Source organism: Choloepus didactylus, chromosome 7 (genome assembly GCF_015220235.1).
Source record: "Choloepus didactylus isolate mChoDid1 chromosome 7, mChoDid1.pri, whole genome shotgun sequence".
In the NCBI taxonomy this organism is placed as follows: domain Eukaryota; kingdom Metazoa; phylum Chordata; class Mammalia; order Pilosa; family Megalonychidae; genus Choloepus; species Choloepus didactylus.
The window spans coordinates 5651294-5667797 of record NC_051313.1 but is presented as its reverse complement, the minus strand read 5'-3'; the positions used below and the strand labels follow the sequence as shown (position 1 = coordinate 5667797).

Sequence of the window (16504 nt, the reverse complement as noted above, 5' to 3'; positions counted from 1 at the left end):
CTTATTTCTCTCTCTCACTTCTTGGCTTTGCCATGTACTAACTCCATAGCTTTGGAGCAGTTGCCCAAGTCCCCTAAACCCGATCTGCAGAGTGGACCTACAGTAGTGCAGACTTCATGGAGGCGTGATAAGTCAGTGAGATAATTTGCGTAAACACTCAGCATAACCTGCATGGTTAAGGCCAACTGATTTTCAACAAGGGTGTCAAATTCAGTAAGTGGGTAAAGAATAGCCTTTTCAACTAATGGTGCTGGGAAAACTTGATAACTACAGGAAAAAAGAATGATTCTGGACCCCTACCTCACACCATACACAAAAATTAACTCAAAATGGATCAAGGACCTAAGACACTCAGCATAATAGCAAATGTAAGCTCTTCAATATGAATAATAATCATTATTGGTGGAGGACTTTTTCCTGTCTGCTCTAGTCCTTCTCATGTTCACCTGAGGAAGGAGGGGCCTGGTGTGTCAGCATGCAAGCATGACATCAAACTTCAGTTCTCATCAATTGCCTCCAGGTTCTCTAGATGGAGCAAATGTCCAGGATCCCAGAATTACATTTTGGAGCAAGCAGGACCTTTGTATGTTAGATGTTCTCAATCAATGTCCCACCCATATGGCAGATTGTACAGTCACTACAAATTCTCCTCCCCACACCCAATGGTGTGGGAAGGTGAGTTCAGATCTTCCCATCAAAGGGGTGGAACCAGGTGTCCTGTGAGCTGGGTGCTATTCTAATAAACTAGGATATGTGGCATCATCTTTGGGAGCTGGAAAAGCAGTGAGGAAATGGCTATAGCAGGCTGGAAATATGGTGAGCCTCATTTTACAGTAATGAAATAATTGAACAATCTGTCACCCACAATAACCTGAAAGATTAAAAATGGACTAGTGAAATTGCAAATTTGGCTAAGAAGATCTCCAGAGAGAATGTTGAAAGTAGTAGCTGGTCCTCCTAGCTACATGTGATAAATTATCTAGAAAAGTTACCTTAGAAAAGGAAACTTGAGGTGAGTTTACAAGCAGAATTTGGAGAAAATATAGAATGGTTAGGACTTGCTACACTGGAAAAGTTTCTTCATTCCTAGTATTCCTGGCCAGTAAATGCAATTTTTAGTAAAATTTAGAAAATTTAGAAATTTTTAGAAAATTTCTACTTCAGTAGAAATTTATTTCTAATGTAATATATGGTCTCAGGGTAAAATTTATATCAATGGTGTGCCTATAAGATCCTTTGCTAAGAATCATCAAATATTTAAGGTAAGATTAATAGTCATCTCAGTTAGACAAGTCTTCTAAAAATTTAAAAATCATGGTCTCAGAGAAGGCTAGTCCAAAAATAGCAGTATACATGTGGCACATCTTAAAAATAATTGTGGGTATGACTTTTTTCAAATTAAGTGCATTAAATCTGATACATAGAAAACTGAAAAAATGATTAAGAGAGCTGCATTGGCAAAAGAAGTGTTGGCCTGGACTAAAAGGGACAGATAGTGGTCAAATTGTAAAAACAAAAATATAAGAAGACTTAAAGACTTCTGGGCCAACATTCTTGTAGCAGGAAGCAGTCAGAGGAAGATATTCAATTTAAACACAGACAATTTTTTTTAGTGAAGATGTTTTTAGCCAAGAACCCAGAGGACGGAGCCAATGGCCGTTGGCAAGCATGGAGCAGAAAACCACTTCAGTGAAGCAAAGAGTACAGTCGACTGGGGAGCTGCTTTTGGAAGTAGCACCATGCTCTAATCGAGGCAGGGAAAATTGGCAATATTTACCCTGAGAGACTTCAGAATTGCTATGGACGAGTGACAGCTGTGTGCCATCTGCTCTGCCATCTTGGGAGCGGGAGCGTTGACAGTCATCACCTCACCCCTGTATCACCTCTACGCTGGTGCTGCGTGGAAGACTTTTCCTTTGTGTTCATAAGATTTCGGGTCACGACGAGCCACATCTGAGAAGGCGCATCTGGACATAATGCAAATCACAACACCCTGGGCTTCAACGCCAACGCTGGGTTGGATATGAGTCTGAAGGGGTCCTGGGAGGAGCGTGACCATGTGCATGAGGGATATGAGCATTTGTCAGCAGAGGCCACCCACACTCTGCAAAGCGACTTTGCAGACCAATCAAGAGGTGGGTGCTGTTTCTGGAATCTGGGTTGGTGTTGAGACTTGCTTCGGCCAATGCAACACTAGCAAACATGAAGTAAACAGAGGCTTAAACACGTTTGTGCCCTGGGGCTGGCCTTTTTTTGCTGCTTTTGGATTATTAGCATGTAATTATTAGCATGTAAAGAAGCCCAGACTGTCACCCTAATTAACTGTCTACCAATTTTCATTCACATGAGGTCATTCTCTCTCTCAGGTGGCCACTGTCTTCTTTGGTGAATTTGGACACACAACATCCATTGCTAGCCCATTCCTCTTGGGAGCAAGTTGAAGAGGTGAGCAGTTTTGCTCTGCTTGTCTCATTCTATAAATCTTACAGAGACAGGGGCACCTCCTGCACAGACACCTGGATTCAGCACTGGCCAGGACTGACTAGTGTTTCTATTTATGGAATTTAGTATCAAGAATTACACTTGCCCAGGATGATAAGCTACATGCCCCCACCCCAAACCTAATCTTTATATGTATTAGGGGTGACATTTTGTTCCCATCTGCCTTATTCCTTTGTCTTATTGCCCAGTTGGATCAGAATCTGTAAGGGAAAGGGAGATACTATTTATTAGGCCCCACTCAGATCCCAACAGTGGAGATGATGTGATGTTATCTATCCCTCTTCTACATAGGCAATTAAAGTTCAAACCAACTTTAGTCATCTCGGAGACGACAGAGGAAAGCTATGTGGATTTCTACACATCTGACATGTATATTTGACAAAACAGAGATACCTATTCCTGCACAATGGTAGAAGTCTAAGCAGAACTCCTTCCATGCGAGTGGCTGCCATGACACTTGGACATCCCTTCCAAGGAACCAACACAGAGCACACCTGGAAGTCTAGGAAGGAGAGGATCAACACCAACTTCTCTAACCCAACAGCTGCAACGAGTCCTTAATTTGCCCACTTTTATTGGTTCAACCCAGTAAAGCATTCTACTTCATAAATGAGCCCGGCATGGCCCCCATGTATTGGTCCCAATGTTGTTCACTCCCTCACCGGAGCCTGGGACCATTGGTTGAAAGCCCATACCAGTGCCAAACTCAAGTTCTCACATATCCAATTGCTTTAAAAATAGCCCGAATCAGCACATCTTTAGTCATTTAGAGCCTGCCTACTTTGCACACCCTGCAAAAACATCTGCCAGCCATAGAAGTCCCCAAGCCACTGCTGCCCTTCAGTGCTCTCTGACCCAGACCCTCCCACTGTGCTGCTGAGAGGTGTCACCTAGACATGTGAGACCCCTCTCCGATTCCCCTCCCGGGAGTTTCTCTTGTCCTCTTTCCTTTCTGGATGGTGGCCCTTGCACTGCCATTGCTGGTAAATCTCAGGAAAATCTCCTGCTGTCAGGGACTTCCTGCTGTCAGGTGCTACCTCCATAAAGCTCATTGTGTATTACAGCCACCCCAGGGTCAAATCTTTTCCTTGATCAGCCCCAAATTCTTGAACTTACAACTCACTCCCGTTCACCAAGACTGCTGGCCCTTGCCATTGTTTACAATTATATGTGCTATCCAGTCACTTCCCCATTTGCTACAGGAGAGCAAGGAAGTTTTTGGAGTTACAACCTTTAGCAGAATCATGAGAAAGAGAGAAATAATAAAGGCATCTGAAAAAAGCAGATATGATCCTCCCCCAACTGCGTGGCACTATAAACAGGGATACCAGCTAGCAAAGGCGGCTGCTTGTCTGCCTCGGTCCCTGCTGATCCTCGGCAGCCATGACGACGTCCAGTGGAACATGTATTTATCATGCGACAAATGAAAGGGAGGGAGGAGGGAAAGCCTTGTTCATAGGATGTGTTCCAGATCCCAGTCTTACCTTAAATAGCAGCCCCCAATCACTTTCCTTAGACAGAGAAATAACTTCAGACTTTCCCATGTCTGTGGCAAGCATTCAGCAAAAAGACAAATTTTGGAACCCGTCAGTAACAGTCAATGACGTCATAACTCTCATAGCCATATTACAATTTCTTAGACTTCTCAGTAATTAGTAATGGTCCATGGAAGTAAACATGAAACACACACACACACACACACACACACACACACACACACACACACACACAGTATTTAGCATGAACTTATTTTCTAGGAAACTCCTAAATTGAGGCAAAAAAAAAAAATAGATTACTTGGACATGTTAGGAGTAAACTTCAAGCTAAAGGAGGTTTTCTTTCAGGGGATTGCAGAGGCATCAAGTGCCCCGAGCCTTTAGCCTATGTCCAGGGCGCTCTGCCCGGCTGACACCCTCGTCCGGACGTCTGTCTGTGCTGACAGTGCACGTTCAGGGATTGTTAGGTGGATCACACGACCTCTGCTTTGTTTCTTTGTTTCTATTTTGTTTGGGTCAGAGACAGGGAAGACTGGGGCCCCTGAGATCTATGGGGGAAAAAAAGATAGAAAGAAAAGGAGGAGGAGGGGAGAGAAAGGTGCAGCGCTGAGTGTTTTCTGCTATATGCGTTGTGAGAGAATGTAAGTGTTCGATTCTGGCATAAGGGACCTGGATATGTGAGTCAAGAATTAACCCACAGTGATGCCAGCATAACTTCTCTTGAGATATGTCTCTAAATTACATCAAGAACTTCTATGAAGGATGCGTAAGTAGCACACAAACAAAATCAATTGTGTGAGACTTGTCTGTGTGTTTTAACCTCAACTGCATGAATGTTGGTGAATATATTACATATATGGAGAATAATATAAATATAACCTGTGCATTTCATAACATTCTGAACTTAAAACTATGTAAAAGAATTCAAGAATGCGCTTAGCTACTGGTGGTGTTAAGTGGCTCACTCTTTCAACTCTATAATTAAGAAGAAGAAAATAAGCTATAATGACTCCTAATACTAGATAGACATCATTTGATTAAGATGTGCACTCACTGACTAGTTTAGTATTAGATCTAATTTTCTAAGAGGTAATAGATATTCCAAGATTCTTGTGATTCAAAGCAAAAGGATTAAAGGGATAGGAAATCTCTACTGAATTCAAATATTTTAAAATAGTTCTGAAGTTACATAGTTGATTAGACAGATATCTCTGTGTGTCTATTGCATTTAATACTTCAAGAGTGAAAATGGGGTGAGAAATATCTTAATGCAGGATTTGCATTTGGGATTGATGATCTCTAAGAGCCAGTCTTGCTTTAAAATCACATGCATCTTAACTTTTAACATTGTGAACATGAAAACATGGTTTTAATCTGTCCTTCTTTAATGCTTGATGTCAAGTGATTTTTCTCCCCTAAAACCATGACAGGTCAAGCCTCCGACGGTGATTGGTCAGTTCCACACCCTGTTCTTCGGATCGGTCCGAATGTTCTTCCTCGGGGTGCTGGGCTTTGCAGTGTACGGGAACGAGGCTTTGCACTTCAGTTGTGACCCAGACAAAAGAGAAGTAAATCTCTTCTGCTACAATCAGTTCCGGCCAATCACCCCACAGGCAAGTTTTCCTGTGTGCGCGTGACCTTGCATCATTCCAGATAAAATGTTCCTTTTTTAAAGTCAAAGTACTGCCCTAATAAGATGAGAACTAATCGAACAGCAATTATTTCGAGGATGATGGTAACTTGTCTTTAATTAGCTGAATATTTCAGGTAAACTATTTTGAGTTGGTCAAGAGTTTCTTTCAATTCTACTCTCCTATGATTTCTTGATGTTGGAATTATACACCAGGCCTGTATATTTAGAAACTGGAAATTTAAGTAGCTACTAAAATAAAGTACATCACCATTATTAGTAATTGTTAGGAGATGTCAGGAAAATATGGGATATTTTCACAAGTACTGTATGTTTAAGGTTAACGTTTTAGCAATTAAGTAAGATACGCTCAAAGTGATTACCTTCATTACATTATTTTTATTGCTTATGAGGTTTTTATTAAACTTAGGGTTTTTAAGTTAGCCTCCTTTGAGAGTCAGCAAATGTTCTAATGTTGATGTATGGTATGACGAAGATATTTCTGACATACTTTAGGTGTTCTGGGCGTTACAACTAGTGATTGTCCTGGTTCCTGGAGCTATTTTCCATCTTTATGCTGCATGCAAAAACATCAATCAAGAATGCATTCTTCAAAAGCCTGTCTTCACTATGATATACATCCTCTCTGTTTTGCTAAGAATTAGTCTCGAGGTGGTAGCATTTTGGCTTCAGATTCACCTCTTTGGTTTCCAGGTAAAACCTCTTTACCTATGTGATGCTAGATCTCTTGGGGAAAAAGTTAATGTCATAAAATGCATGGTGCCGGAACCCTTTGAAAAGACCATTTTTCTCATTGCAATGTATACCTTCACTGTAATTACTATGGTGTTATGTGCTGCTGAGATTTTTGAGATCATTTTTAGAAAATTAGGCTTTCCAATCCATCAATGACCAAAGGGTTGATTACTTCCTGTCATGCCACTATCATAAGCGTTTGTTGTTTAACTTTACTTCAGTGTGTCTGAAATTTATGTCCAATATAAAATGTAATCCTAGGTTCTAAGGCAAAGATTCTTGAACAAACATTGCATTCTGTTTCGATTTTGTGATTCATTTTATAAAAAATAAACATGGAACTTAGGTTAACTCATTTTTGAGTAGCTCTTTTATAGGGTTCTCTCACCATGTTTCACTTAATGACAGCACTTAGCGGCAAGAGAAATTTTATTATCTTTTTTCCAAGAGTAGAAAATTGAGGCTCAGGGAGGTTAATTTTTTGTCCCTAAAGTCAAACAACCAGAACTCAAACCAGGATCTCCTGACCACAAATCCATTAGTCTTTCCGCTACAGCATGCAGCTTTCACTTTGAGAATGTAGTTACCTTTTACATTCATGAAAAACCTAACTTTCTTAAGCACAACAGTTGTGAATTAAACATTGCGTCTTTCTATGCAGCTTAATCATTAATTTGAAGAAATGGAGCCAATACCTTTTCAATATTCATTGAAATTCATTGGTTTTGAAATTTTTAGTATTAAATTATATGGAAATGTAGCTACCACATAAATAAAATATGCTATAGAAATATGCATAGTTTCCTTGTTTTTTGTTTAACAAACCTACCTCTGTGCCCACAGATAGCCTATGATTATAGCTTCTCTATTCAAGATCATTGAAATGAAAACTTTTTTATGTTAACTTAGACTTCCTATATATCTGTAAAATGACTAAAAAGACAATTTTTTGTCAAGTCAGGGCATTTTTAAAATCTCCTTGCCTTATACACAGATACCAATTTCATGTCATTTTGAATCCTCACATATGACTGCCTTTTATTGGTGCTTTATTGGGGAAAGTATAGTCAGTTGAGCACTGAGACTTTCCATTTTTTCCTTAAGCATTGTTCCAACTATGTTTAATATCATGAGTTTCTGGATTTAGTATTTCTAAAATCATTGAGGCTGCCTCTACATGAAAGGACAGGAGAAAAAGCAAACTTGCCTTCATTCAACAAACATCTCCTGAGTAGCTACAATATAGCATTTATTGAATTAAGAGCTTATGATGCAAAGAGAACCAAGATTTGTAGCATCATGGGATGTCATTCTAGTGGGTATATCCAGAGGCAGGCAGAGAAGGTTGGGGGGGCTGGTAAAAATAGCCAGATGGAAGGGAAGGATTATTTTTTCACTGTCTTTGTTTAGAATCACTGCTGCTTGATGTTAACAAAAAACAACCAATGTTTAATCAGTTTGATTCTTATTTTCAAATTCTGCATAGATAATGTACTCCTCCATGCACCCAGGGTGGGATATACCCACTGTGGAGAGCCGTCTCCCGGGACGGGCATAGCGCATGCGCTGTAGACCTGCTCCAAAGTCCCCCCGCCCATCGAGTGGTGCCAAGATGGCGCCCACATCCTGCTTCCGGCTTCTGATGTATGTAACCACCCGCTGTATTCACCAATCATGCTTGTGTGCGTGGCGTTAGCCCATTGGATACACGCAAGGTTTATAAGAAAGTTCCCGGGCAAAGCTCGGGGAGACAGCCCACAAGGAGCCGTACCTGACGGCCGCATCGAGGTTGTTCTCCCCCGAGGTGTCTCGCCCCGGGTGGAACCTGTAAAGATGATGATTGCCTAGTCCCATTAAAAGTTTATCTGCTTTACCACCGCGAGTCCTGAGTGATCACGAGTGCGTCGGGTAAGACATTGTCCGCACCCTCTCTCCCCTTATCTCTCTGGTCCCCATCGCCGGCCGACCGAGGACTCGAGGCGGGGCGGAGAGAGCGCCGGACAAGTGGTGGCCCGTACGGGGAACCTCATTCGCGTTCCCCTCGACCCGACGGAGACGTGCTCCCGGGATCCGTGGTTTGACCTCCGCGACTGATCACCGCGAGAAGGTAAGCACCCCCTTTCCATATGAGGACTAGGGCCCGTGGGCGTTCAGGTAGCCCCGGGGACTCGGAAGAGCTCTCCGAGTGATTAAGAGATAGTGCCGACTGCAAGCATGGGGCAGTCTGAAAGCTCACCCCTATTAACCCCCTTAAAGACCCTTTTGAAGCAGCGGGGTATCTCAATTAAGAGAAGTTCTCTCCAGCGATTTCTTGATGATGTGGCCACTTTTGCCCCCTGGTTTCCTTGTTCTGGCAGCCTTAATCTGCCCTCTTGGATATGGGAGACTGTTAAGGGCCATATCGCTCCCTCCACGTCACAGTGGAAAGGCCCTGACCCGGTGCTCGGCTGGGCCGGAGGCTCTGTTTGTGTTTTTCCCCAGGAACCAGGACGTCAACCGGTGTGGGTTCCGGAAAGACTGGTGGGAACCGTGGCATCACCTGGGGAGGCCGGGGAGCAGCTGTCAGAAACGCCAACGAATATACGGCCTGGGCCATTGGACCAAGCCTCCGGCCTTCAGGGACTTGAGAACATTAGGAAATTGAAGCCTGTTAGTTTCGACCTTTCCACACTGGGCGAGACTGTAAAAAATCTGTGGGACCAAGTCACCTCTTGGTTCTCTTGGCCCAATTTGACTAATTGGATTCTCTTGATGGTGGGACTATTGGTGGGATTAGTCATTGTTAAATCTTTGCTAGAACGCCTGTTTCAAGCGCGGCAGTACCGTGTTACCATTATGATGGCTATGTCCTCCACCTTTGATACCCCCAACAGCGACCATTCTGATGGCCATACCCCATCCTGGCCGCCTCGGGCGGGGCACTCGGGAGCGAGGTTTGTAGCTAAGCGCGCAGCTGTGTCCCGGGTATAACGGGCGACGCCAGCAGTCATAATTTTTGTCTCAGGTAGGTCCCTAAGGCAGAGTCATAGTTGTGGCCAGACTTGACTCTAGCCAATGCATAGGGACGCCTAGTGACGCCTCCGACTCTGGTTAATGCTATCCCTGCCCCCGCCTTTGTCCCCCAGTTGCAAGGCAAAGCACTGCAGGGAGAGTCATGTTGTTTCCAGCTCACGGACTCTCCTGTCTCCATATGAGGTGAGCATTCTGGTCGGTGCTAGAGGCTCCGCCGCTAAATGGCTGAGACCTAGTCCAGACTCCCCAAAGCACCGGAACAAATTGTGAGCCATCTGGGTTCACGGGAGCACACTCATCACTGGGGACACTGGGTCGATATAAATAATAAAGGGGGAGATGTGGAGAGCCGTCTCCCGGGACGGGCATAGCGCATGCGCTGTAAACCTGCTCCAAAGTCCCCCCGCCCATCGAGTGGTGCCAAGATGGCGCCCACATCCTGCTTCCGGCTTCTGATGTATGTAACCACCCGCTGTATTCACCAATCATGCTTGTGTGCGTGGCGTTAGCCCATTGGATACACGCAAGGTTTATAAGAAAGTTCCCGGGCAAAGCTCGGGGAGACAGCCCACAAGGAGCCGTACCTGACGGCCGCATCGAGGTTGTTCTCCCCCGAGGTGTCTCGCCCCGGGTGGAACCTGTAAAGATGATGATTGCCTAGTCCCATTAAAAGTTTATCTGCTTTACCACCGCGAGTCCTGAGTGATCACGAGTGCGTCGGGTAAGACATTGTCCGCACCCTCTCTCCCCTTATCTCTCTGGTCCCCATCGCCGGCCGACCGAGGACTCGAGGCGGGGCGGAGAGAGCGCCGGACAACCCACCACTTTCCCTGACTCCCCCCAGCCTTCATTATGGGTTGTATTTTCCTGCCTTTTTGCAAGGCTGGTGATTTCTGACTGAAAGCCACACACTGTGTTTCACCTTGTCGGAGGATGGATAGTTTTGTCTATCTACAAATATTCTAAACTTTCTTCTGTGTTGCGGTTTCCTAGGCTGCTCAAAGCAGATAGAATGAAATGGGCTGACTTAAGCAATGGGAATTTATTAGCTTACAGGCCAAGAAAGTGTCCAAATCAAGGTGATACTTTCTTCCCAAAGACTGGTGCTGGCGATCCTTGGCTCCTCTGCCATAAGGGAAGGCACTTGGCGGCCTCTCTCCCTTTTCATCCAGGGGTCATTGATTTCAGCGTCTTGCTTCTATGGCTTTTTTTTTTTTTTTTTTTTTTTCGATCTCTCTCTCTCTCTCTCTGTAGTCATTCCAAATAAGAGACTCCAGTAACAGGACTAAGTCTCATCCTGAATGAGGTGGGTCACACCTTAACTGAAATAGCCTCATCAAAAGATCCTGCTTACAATGGGTTTATACTCACAGGAATGGATTAAATTTAAGAACATGTTTTTCTGGGATACATACAGCTTCAAACCACCACATTCTGGAACACAGTTGAGTTACTTGGAAATGGTTTGGTCCTTTGCTTCCTTCTAACACTTGTTAGATGGGCTCCCCACTATTGAGGCAAATCCTCTGAATGCTCTACCAGATGCCTCTTTAGTGGCTTGGAAATGTGATCTTTCCACTCCACCATTCTCAACACCTTGAATTCCAGGCTCAGACTGGTGGACTCATGGTTGCAACATAAACTGCTGTGGCTCTAGGAGGCAGATTGTCATGTGCCCAAAGAAAGTAGGGAGGAGAAGGGTAGAAGGATGTTCTCCTGGCTTGCCTCTTTGGATTTTTCTTAGAGAAGGTCATTTTTCAAAAGCCTGCAGCAGACTTCCTAAGCCCCATTGCCCATTCACAGACAAGCCTTTCATTTATTCCCATTCTGTTGTGACTCATCTTCTAGGGTTGGGCATGGTAAAAATATGCCCCTTCATGATAAGCTGTTCTACTTGGCGGTTGGGAACAGCTGCTCTCCCCAGTCCTGTGTGAATATTGGGTACCCTTCCTTCCAACCATTTCTGGTAGTTCTTCCCCCAGAATGATGTTTAAGGACATTGCAGTAACAGAACTCAGTTGAATACTGGAGCAAGGGTCTTTGCAGCTCTCTGGAGCTCTGGCTTTGCAACTCTCCCCTTCATGGCAGGCTGCCCTGTGAAATCTACCCCTTCACCTCCTGAGACTCTGCTTCCCATCTGAGGTGGTGGGAGGATGACATTTTTCTAAGCCATAAAGTTACCCTGATTGCCCCTATTCTTTTAAGTCAAGAGTACATGTTCATATATTTAAAGATACAGATCAGTCAGATGAGAGAGTTAGTTTGGACAACAACTGTAATTTCTTACCAATCTATTCTATGATCCATTATGTTAGTGACTATTTCTGGATTGTTAGCACACAGCTATATACTCCTGGATAATACATACTAGCTATAAAATTCAGATAAAAGTATAAAAACTGATTTTTCTAATCAAAATGTAAATATAATAACAATAAGAATGTCAAAATTATACACACACTTAACCATTTGAAAAGGTATTTAAAACTATTTCATAAAGAGCCCTTGGGCTGAATAAGGTAATTTAAACTGAAGCTATTCAGACTGTTTTTAAACGAACAAGTCTGCACACTGCATATTAAAACACATGAGATATGACCAAGGTTCAACATGCAGAAAACTGACAGCTGAAATTACAGTTGTTATTGAAGAATAATAAATGTAATTCAAAAAACAAAACTGAGAACTTCCAAATAATACTAAAAATGACAAAAATTATATAAGGTAATAAGGATAAAGGCAGAAAGTAATAAATTAGAAAACAAACAATGTAGAATGGATAAATAAGTTGAAGATGGTTCTTGAAAAATCAATGAAATAGATAAGCCTCTGACAAATCAAATCAATTATTGAAAAATATTATCATAGGATTCTTATATGTAAGTGTGTATATTATCACTTAAACTACGCTGTGATCATTTAAAGATGTATGCCATACAATGTAAGCCAACAAGTGAAACAAACCCACAAAATGTTGGCAAACAGGACAATAAAGGAGATTGCCTAGTGTTCTGGTTTACTAATGCTGCCAGAATGCAAAACACCAGAGATGGATTGGCTTTTATAAAAAGGGGGTTTATTTGGCTACACAGTTACAGTCTTAAGGCCATAAAGTGTCCAAGGTAACACATCAGCAATCAGGTACCTTCACTGGAGGATGGCCAATGGTGTCCGGAAAACCTCTGTTAGCTGGGAAGGCACGTGGCCAGCATCTGCTCCAAAGTTCTGGTTTCAAAATGGCTTTCTCCCAGGACATTTCTCTCTAGGCTACAGCTCCTCAAAAATGTCACTCTTAGTTGCTCTTGGGGCATTTATCCTCTCTTAGCTTCTCCAGAGCAAGAGTGTGCTTTCAATGGCCGTCTTCAAACTCTCTCTCATCTGCAGCTCTTGTGCTTTCTTCAAAGTGTCCCTCTTGGCTGTAGCTCCTCTCTAAAATGTCACTCTCAGCTGCACTGAGTTTCTTCTGTTTGCCAGCTCATTTATATGGCTCCAGTGATTTAATTTAGACCCACCCTGAATGGGCGGAGCCACACTTCCATGGAAATTATCCAATCAGAGTCATCACCCACAGTTGGGTGGGGCTCATCTCCACAGAAACACTCAAAGGATTCCAATCTAATCAGCACTAAAATGTCTGCCCCACAAGATTGCATGAAAGAATATGGCTTTTTCTGGGGGACATAATACATTCAAACCGGCATACTTGGAATCATGATATACACACAATTGATCCAAAAGATGGCATAAAAGAGAAAAAGGGAAAAGAGAACAGGTGGGACAAGGAGAAAACAAACTCAAGCATTAATAAAACTACATTAAATATATAAAAAGTCTAATACTGCAAACAAAGAGCAGAAATTGTCAAAAGGATTAAAAAACAAAAAGCCAGATCCAACTCTATAAGAGAACGACACATTAAATATTTAAAAATATTTAAAGTATGCTATTTAAAACACTTAAATATTATTACATATAGATAATAAGAATAATAAGGGAAAAATAGATCATGCAAACAGTGAGCATCAAAAAGCTGGATTGGCTATACGAATATTAGAAAACTCAAGTAGATCTCAGGGCAAGGTATATTACCAGGGATAAAAGAAACATTTTATAATGATAGAAGTGTAATTTCATCAGGAGGCATAACAGTTGTAAATGTGTATGTGGCTAGTTGGAGAGCATCAAAACACATGAACAAAACCTGATAGAATCAAAAAGAGGAATAAATCCAATCACAGTTGAAGATTTCAACATTCCCCTCCCAGTACTTACTTAAGGAAGTGGACAGCAATCAGAAAGGATCCAGAGGACTCCAGCATCATCCTGCATCACCAGCAGAGTTGATCGTGGAGAACCCCTCTCCCAACAGCAGCAGACCTCACACACTTTTCAGGTGCACATCAAACATTCACCAAGAGAGACCACTTCTCGGGCCATAAGGATTGAAATCATGCAGAGTGCATTCTCTGATACTAAAGAATTATATTAGAAAGCACTAAAAATACACCAGGAATATGCCCCAATATTTGGGGAACTAGTACCCTTTTATTAAACCACGGATCTAAGAAGAAATTAAATGGGAAATTAAAAACTGCTTTTAAGAAAATGATAATGCAAATCTCATTTATCAAAATTTGTGGAAAACAGCTAAAACAGTGATTAGGAAAATACTAAAAGTTCCACATTTATATTAGAAAATAAATTGAAGCTTCGCACCATAAGAGGCCATGAAAAGGACAATTTAAACACAAATTGAGTAGGAGGGAAATAAAAATAAGAGTATAAAACATTGAAATAGAACACTGAAAAACAATAGATAAAATCAGTAAGACAAAACTGGTTCTTTGAAAAGATTTTAAAAATTGGTAAATTACCCATATCATAAAGCAAAATACGGACATCATAATAGAGCTGAAAGACATTGAAATGATCATAAGGAAACATCATAGGCAATGTTATGTGAATGCATTTGATACTTAAATGAAATAGACAAATTCCTTGGAAGATACATATTACTAAAATCTGACAAGATTATGATCAAACCTATACTTACTAAAGAAATTAGATTTAAAATTAAAAGTCTTCCCATGAAGCAAAGTCCAGGCCCAGATGGCTTCCCTGGAAACTCCATCAAATTGTTTAAGGAAGAAATAAGAATACTCTACAGCCCCTTTTAGGAATTAGGAAAGAATACTTACCAGTTTACTTAGTGAGACCAGTGTAACCTTGACATCAAAAATTCCTAGCAATATGTTAGCAAATGTAACCCAGCAATATCTGTAAAGATCATGATCCAGTGGGGTTTATCCATAAATGGGAGGTGTTTTTAATTAAACATTTGAAAATCAATTGATATAATTCCACTGTTTTAATGGAATAAAGGAGAAAAAGCATGAATCATCTTAATAAATGCAAACACACTTGATTAAATTTGGTATCCATTTATTATAGAAAAAAAACTGTCAGTATAAAAGGGAACTACCTCAACTTGATAAAAAAAAATCCAAGAAAACTTTTAATACTGAAAGAAGTGAAAGAATGAACAATTTCCTCCCATAATCAGGAGAAAGACAAGAATGTCTCCTTTACCACTTCTGTTTAACACTGTCTTGAAAAAAAAATTAAATAAATATGTATTCCATATACTTATTTATTCAATAAGTTCCAAGAGACAAAAAAAAAAAGCAAAACAAAAGACAGAGATTGGAAAAAAAAGGAATAACTTTCTTCACAGGCAACTTGATAGCGTATGTTGAAAATTCTAAGGGATGTACTAAAAGTTACTACTAGGATTAATAATTAAATTTATCATGGTCATTATGGAAAAATTGACCATATTTCTCTATGGTAACAAAAAATGAAAGTGAAATTTTAAAAGAAATGTCATTCACAGTAGTGTCCAAAACCATGAAATACGTAAGGACACATTTAACAGAATATATGCTTAACCTATACAATGAAACTACAAAACAGTGCTGAGAGAAATTAAAGAAGTTTTTAATAATAGAACAATGTATCAAGTCCATTGTTTGGAAGCCTTAATTATTTATAATTCTGCAGTGGCTTGGAGCTACGTACCCCAGAAAAACATGTCTCTGTGGGTGTGAACTTTTGCAAATAGACCTTTTGATGAGGTTACTTCAGTTAAGAGGTGGCCCAGCTGAACCAAGATGGGTCTTAGTTCTATTACTAAGTCCTTTATAAGCAGAATGAAATTCAGACACAGAGAGAGAAAGTCTGGGGGAGAAGCAAGAAGCTGGAGGTCAACAGAACCAGAAAGAGAAAGGAGAGGATATTACCATGTGCGTTGCCATGTGACAGAAAAGCCAAAGACCAAGGATCCCTGGCAGTCAGCCCCACAACACCACAGTCTTCTGGGACAAAACATTGCCTTGATGTTGCCTCAGTTTTGTACTTCTGCTCACCTCAAAACCATAAGCCAGTAAATTCCCATTGTTTAAGCCAACTCATTACATCTTTTTGGCAGTCAGGAAACTAAAACAGGCAACAAAGGGCCTTTTAGCAGATTAACTCATTCAATGTTCTCCACAGCCCTGTGGAGAGAAGGTATTATTGCTATTTCACAGATGAGAAAATTGAGACAATAGACTTTAGGTAAGAGTGCAATATTTTTTTAGTTGAGGCGATCTTTAAGTGCAACCAGTTTTGGGAATCAAGGAGTAATAGGAAAAGAGTAAAGGAGAGCAGGGCTGCTGTACAAGCAAATGGAAAGGGTGGAGCTGCCACTCCATCAAACCTGGAGGACAAGACACCATCCCACAGGTGATTCTCAGACCTTGACATCTTATGGAGTTTGCCCTGCAGGGTTCGGAACTGTGTGGTATCACTGGCTTCTGGTTTCCCTCCAATTTCTCCCTATGACAATGACAATGTTTACTCTATTACTGTCCCTCCTTTGTATATTGGAAGCAAATAACTTGTTCCAAGTTTCACAGGTCCACAGCCAGAGGGGATTTTTGCCCCAGGACAGCCCACACCTGTAACTGATTTTGATGAAACTTTGTACTTAACATTGTTACAGAAATGATTTAAGACTTTTGGAATTTTGTGATGGAATGAATGTATTTTGCATTTGAAAAGTCCCTCT

The 16504-nt window shown here is 41.4% G+C and overlaps 1 protein-coding gene across 1 annotated transcript; it reads left to right on the top strand.

Annotated features, from left to right (window-relative positions):
• Positions 1–4725: 4725 nt before the first annotated feature.
• GJE1 (gap junction protein epsilon 1) lies at positions 4726–6540 on the top strand. Its single transcript, XM_037842393.1, has 3 exons — positions 4726–4764; positions 5429–5623; positions 6145–6540. Exons 1-3 carry the CDS (start codon positions 4726–4728, stop codon positions 6538–6540), a joined length of 630 nt encoding a protein of 209 aa, XP_037698321.1.
• The last annotated feature ends 9964 nt before the right edge of the window (positions 6541–16504 follow it).

What these genes read in the sequence shown, in the direction of transcription:
- GJE1 (XM_037842393.1), top strand. Translation starts at nt 4,726, where the DNA reads ATGTCTCTAAATTACATCAAGAACTTCTATGAAGGATGC. An exon ending in AGAACTTCTATGAAGGATGC is followed by an intron (nt 4,765 to 5,428) that starts GTAAGTAGCACA and finishes AAACCATGACAG; the next exon opens with GTCAAGCCTCCGACGGTGAT. An exon ending in CCCCACAGGCAAGTTTTCCT is followed by an intron (nt 5,624 to 6,144) that starts GTGTGCGCGTGA and finishes GACATACTTTAG; the next exon opens with GTGTTCTGGGCGTTACAACT.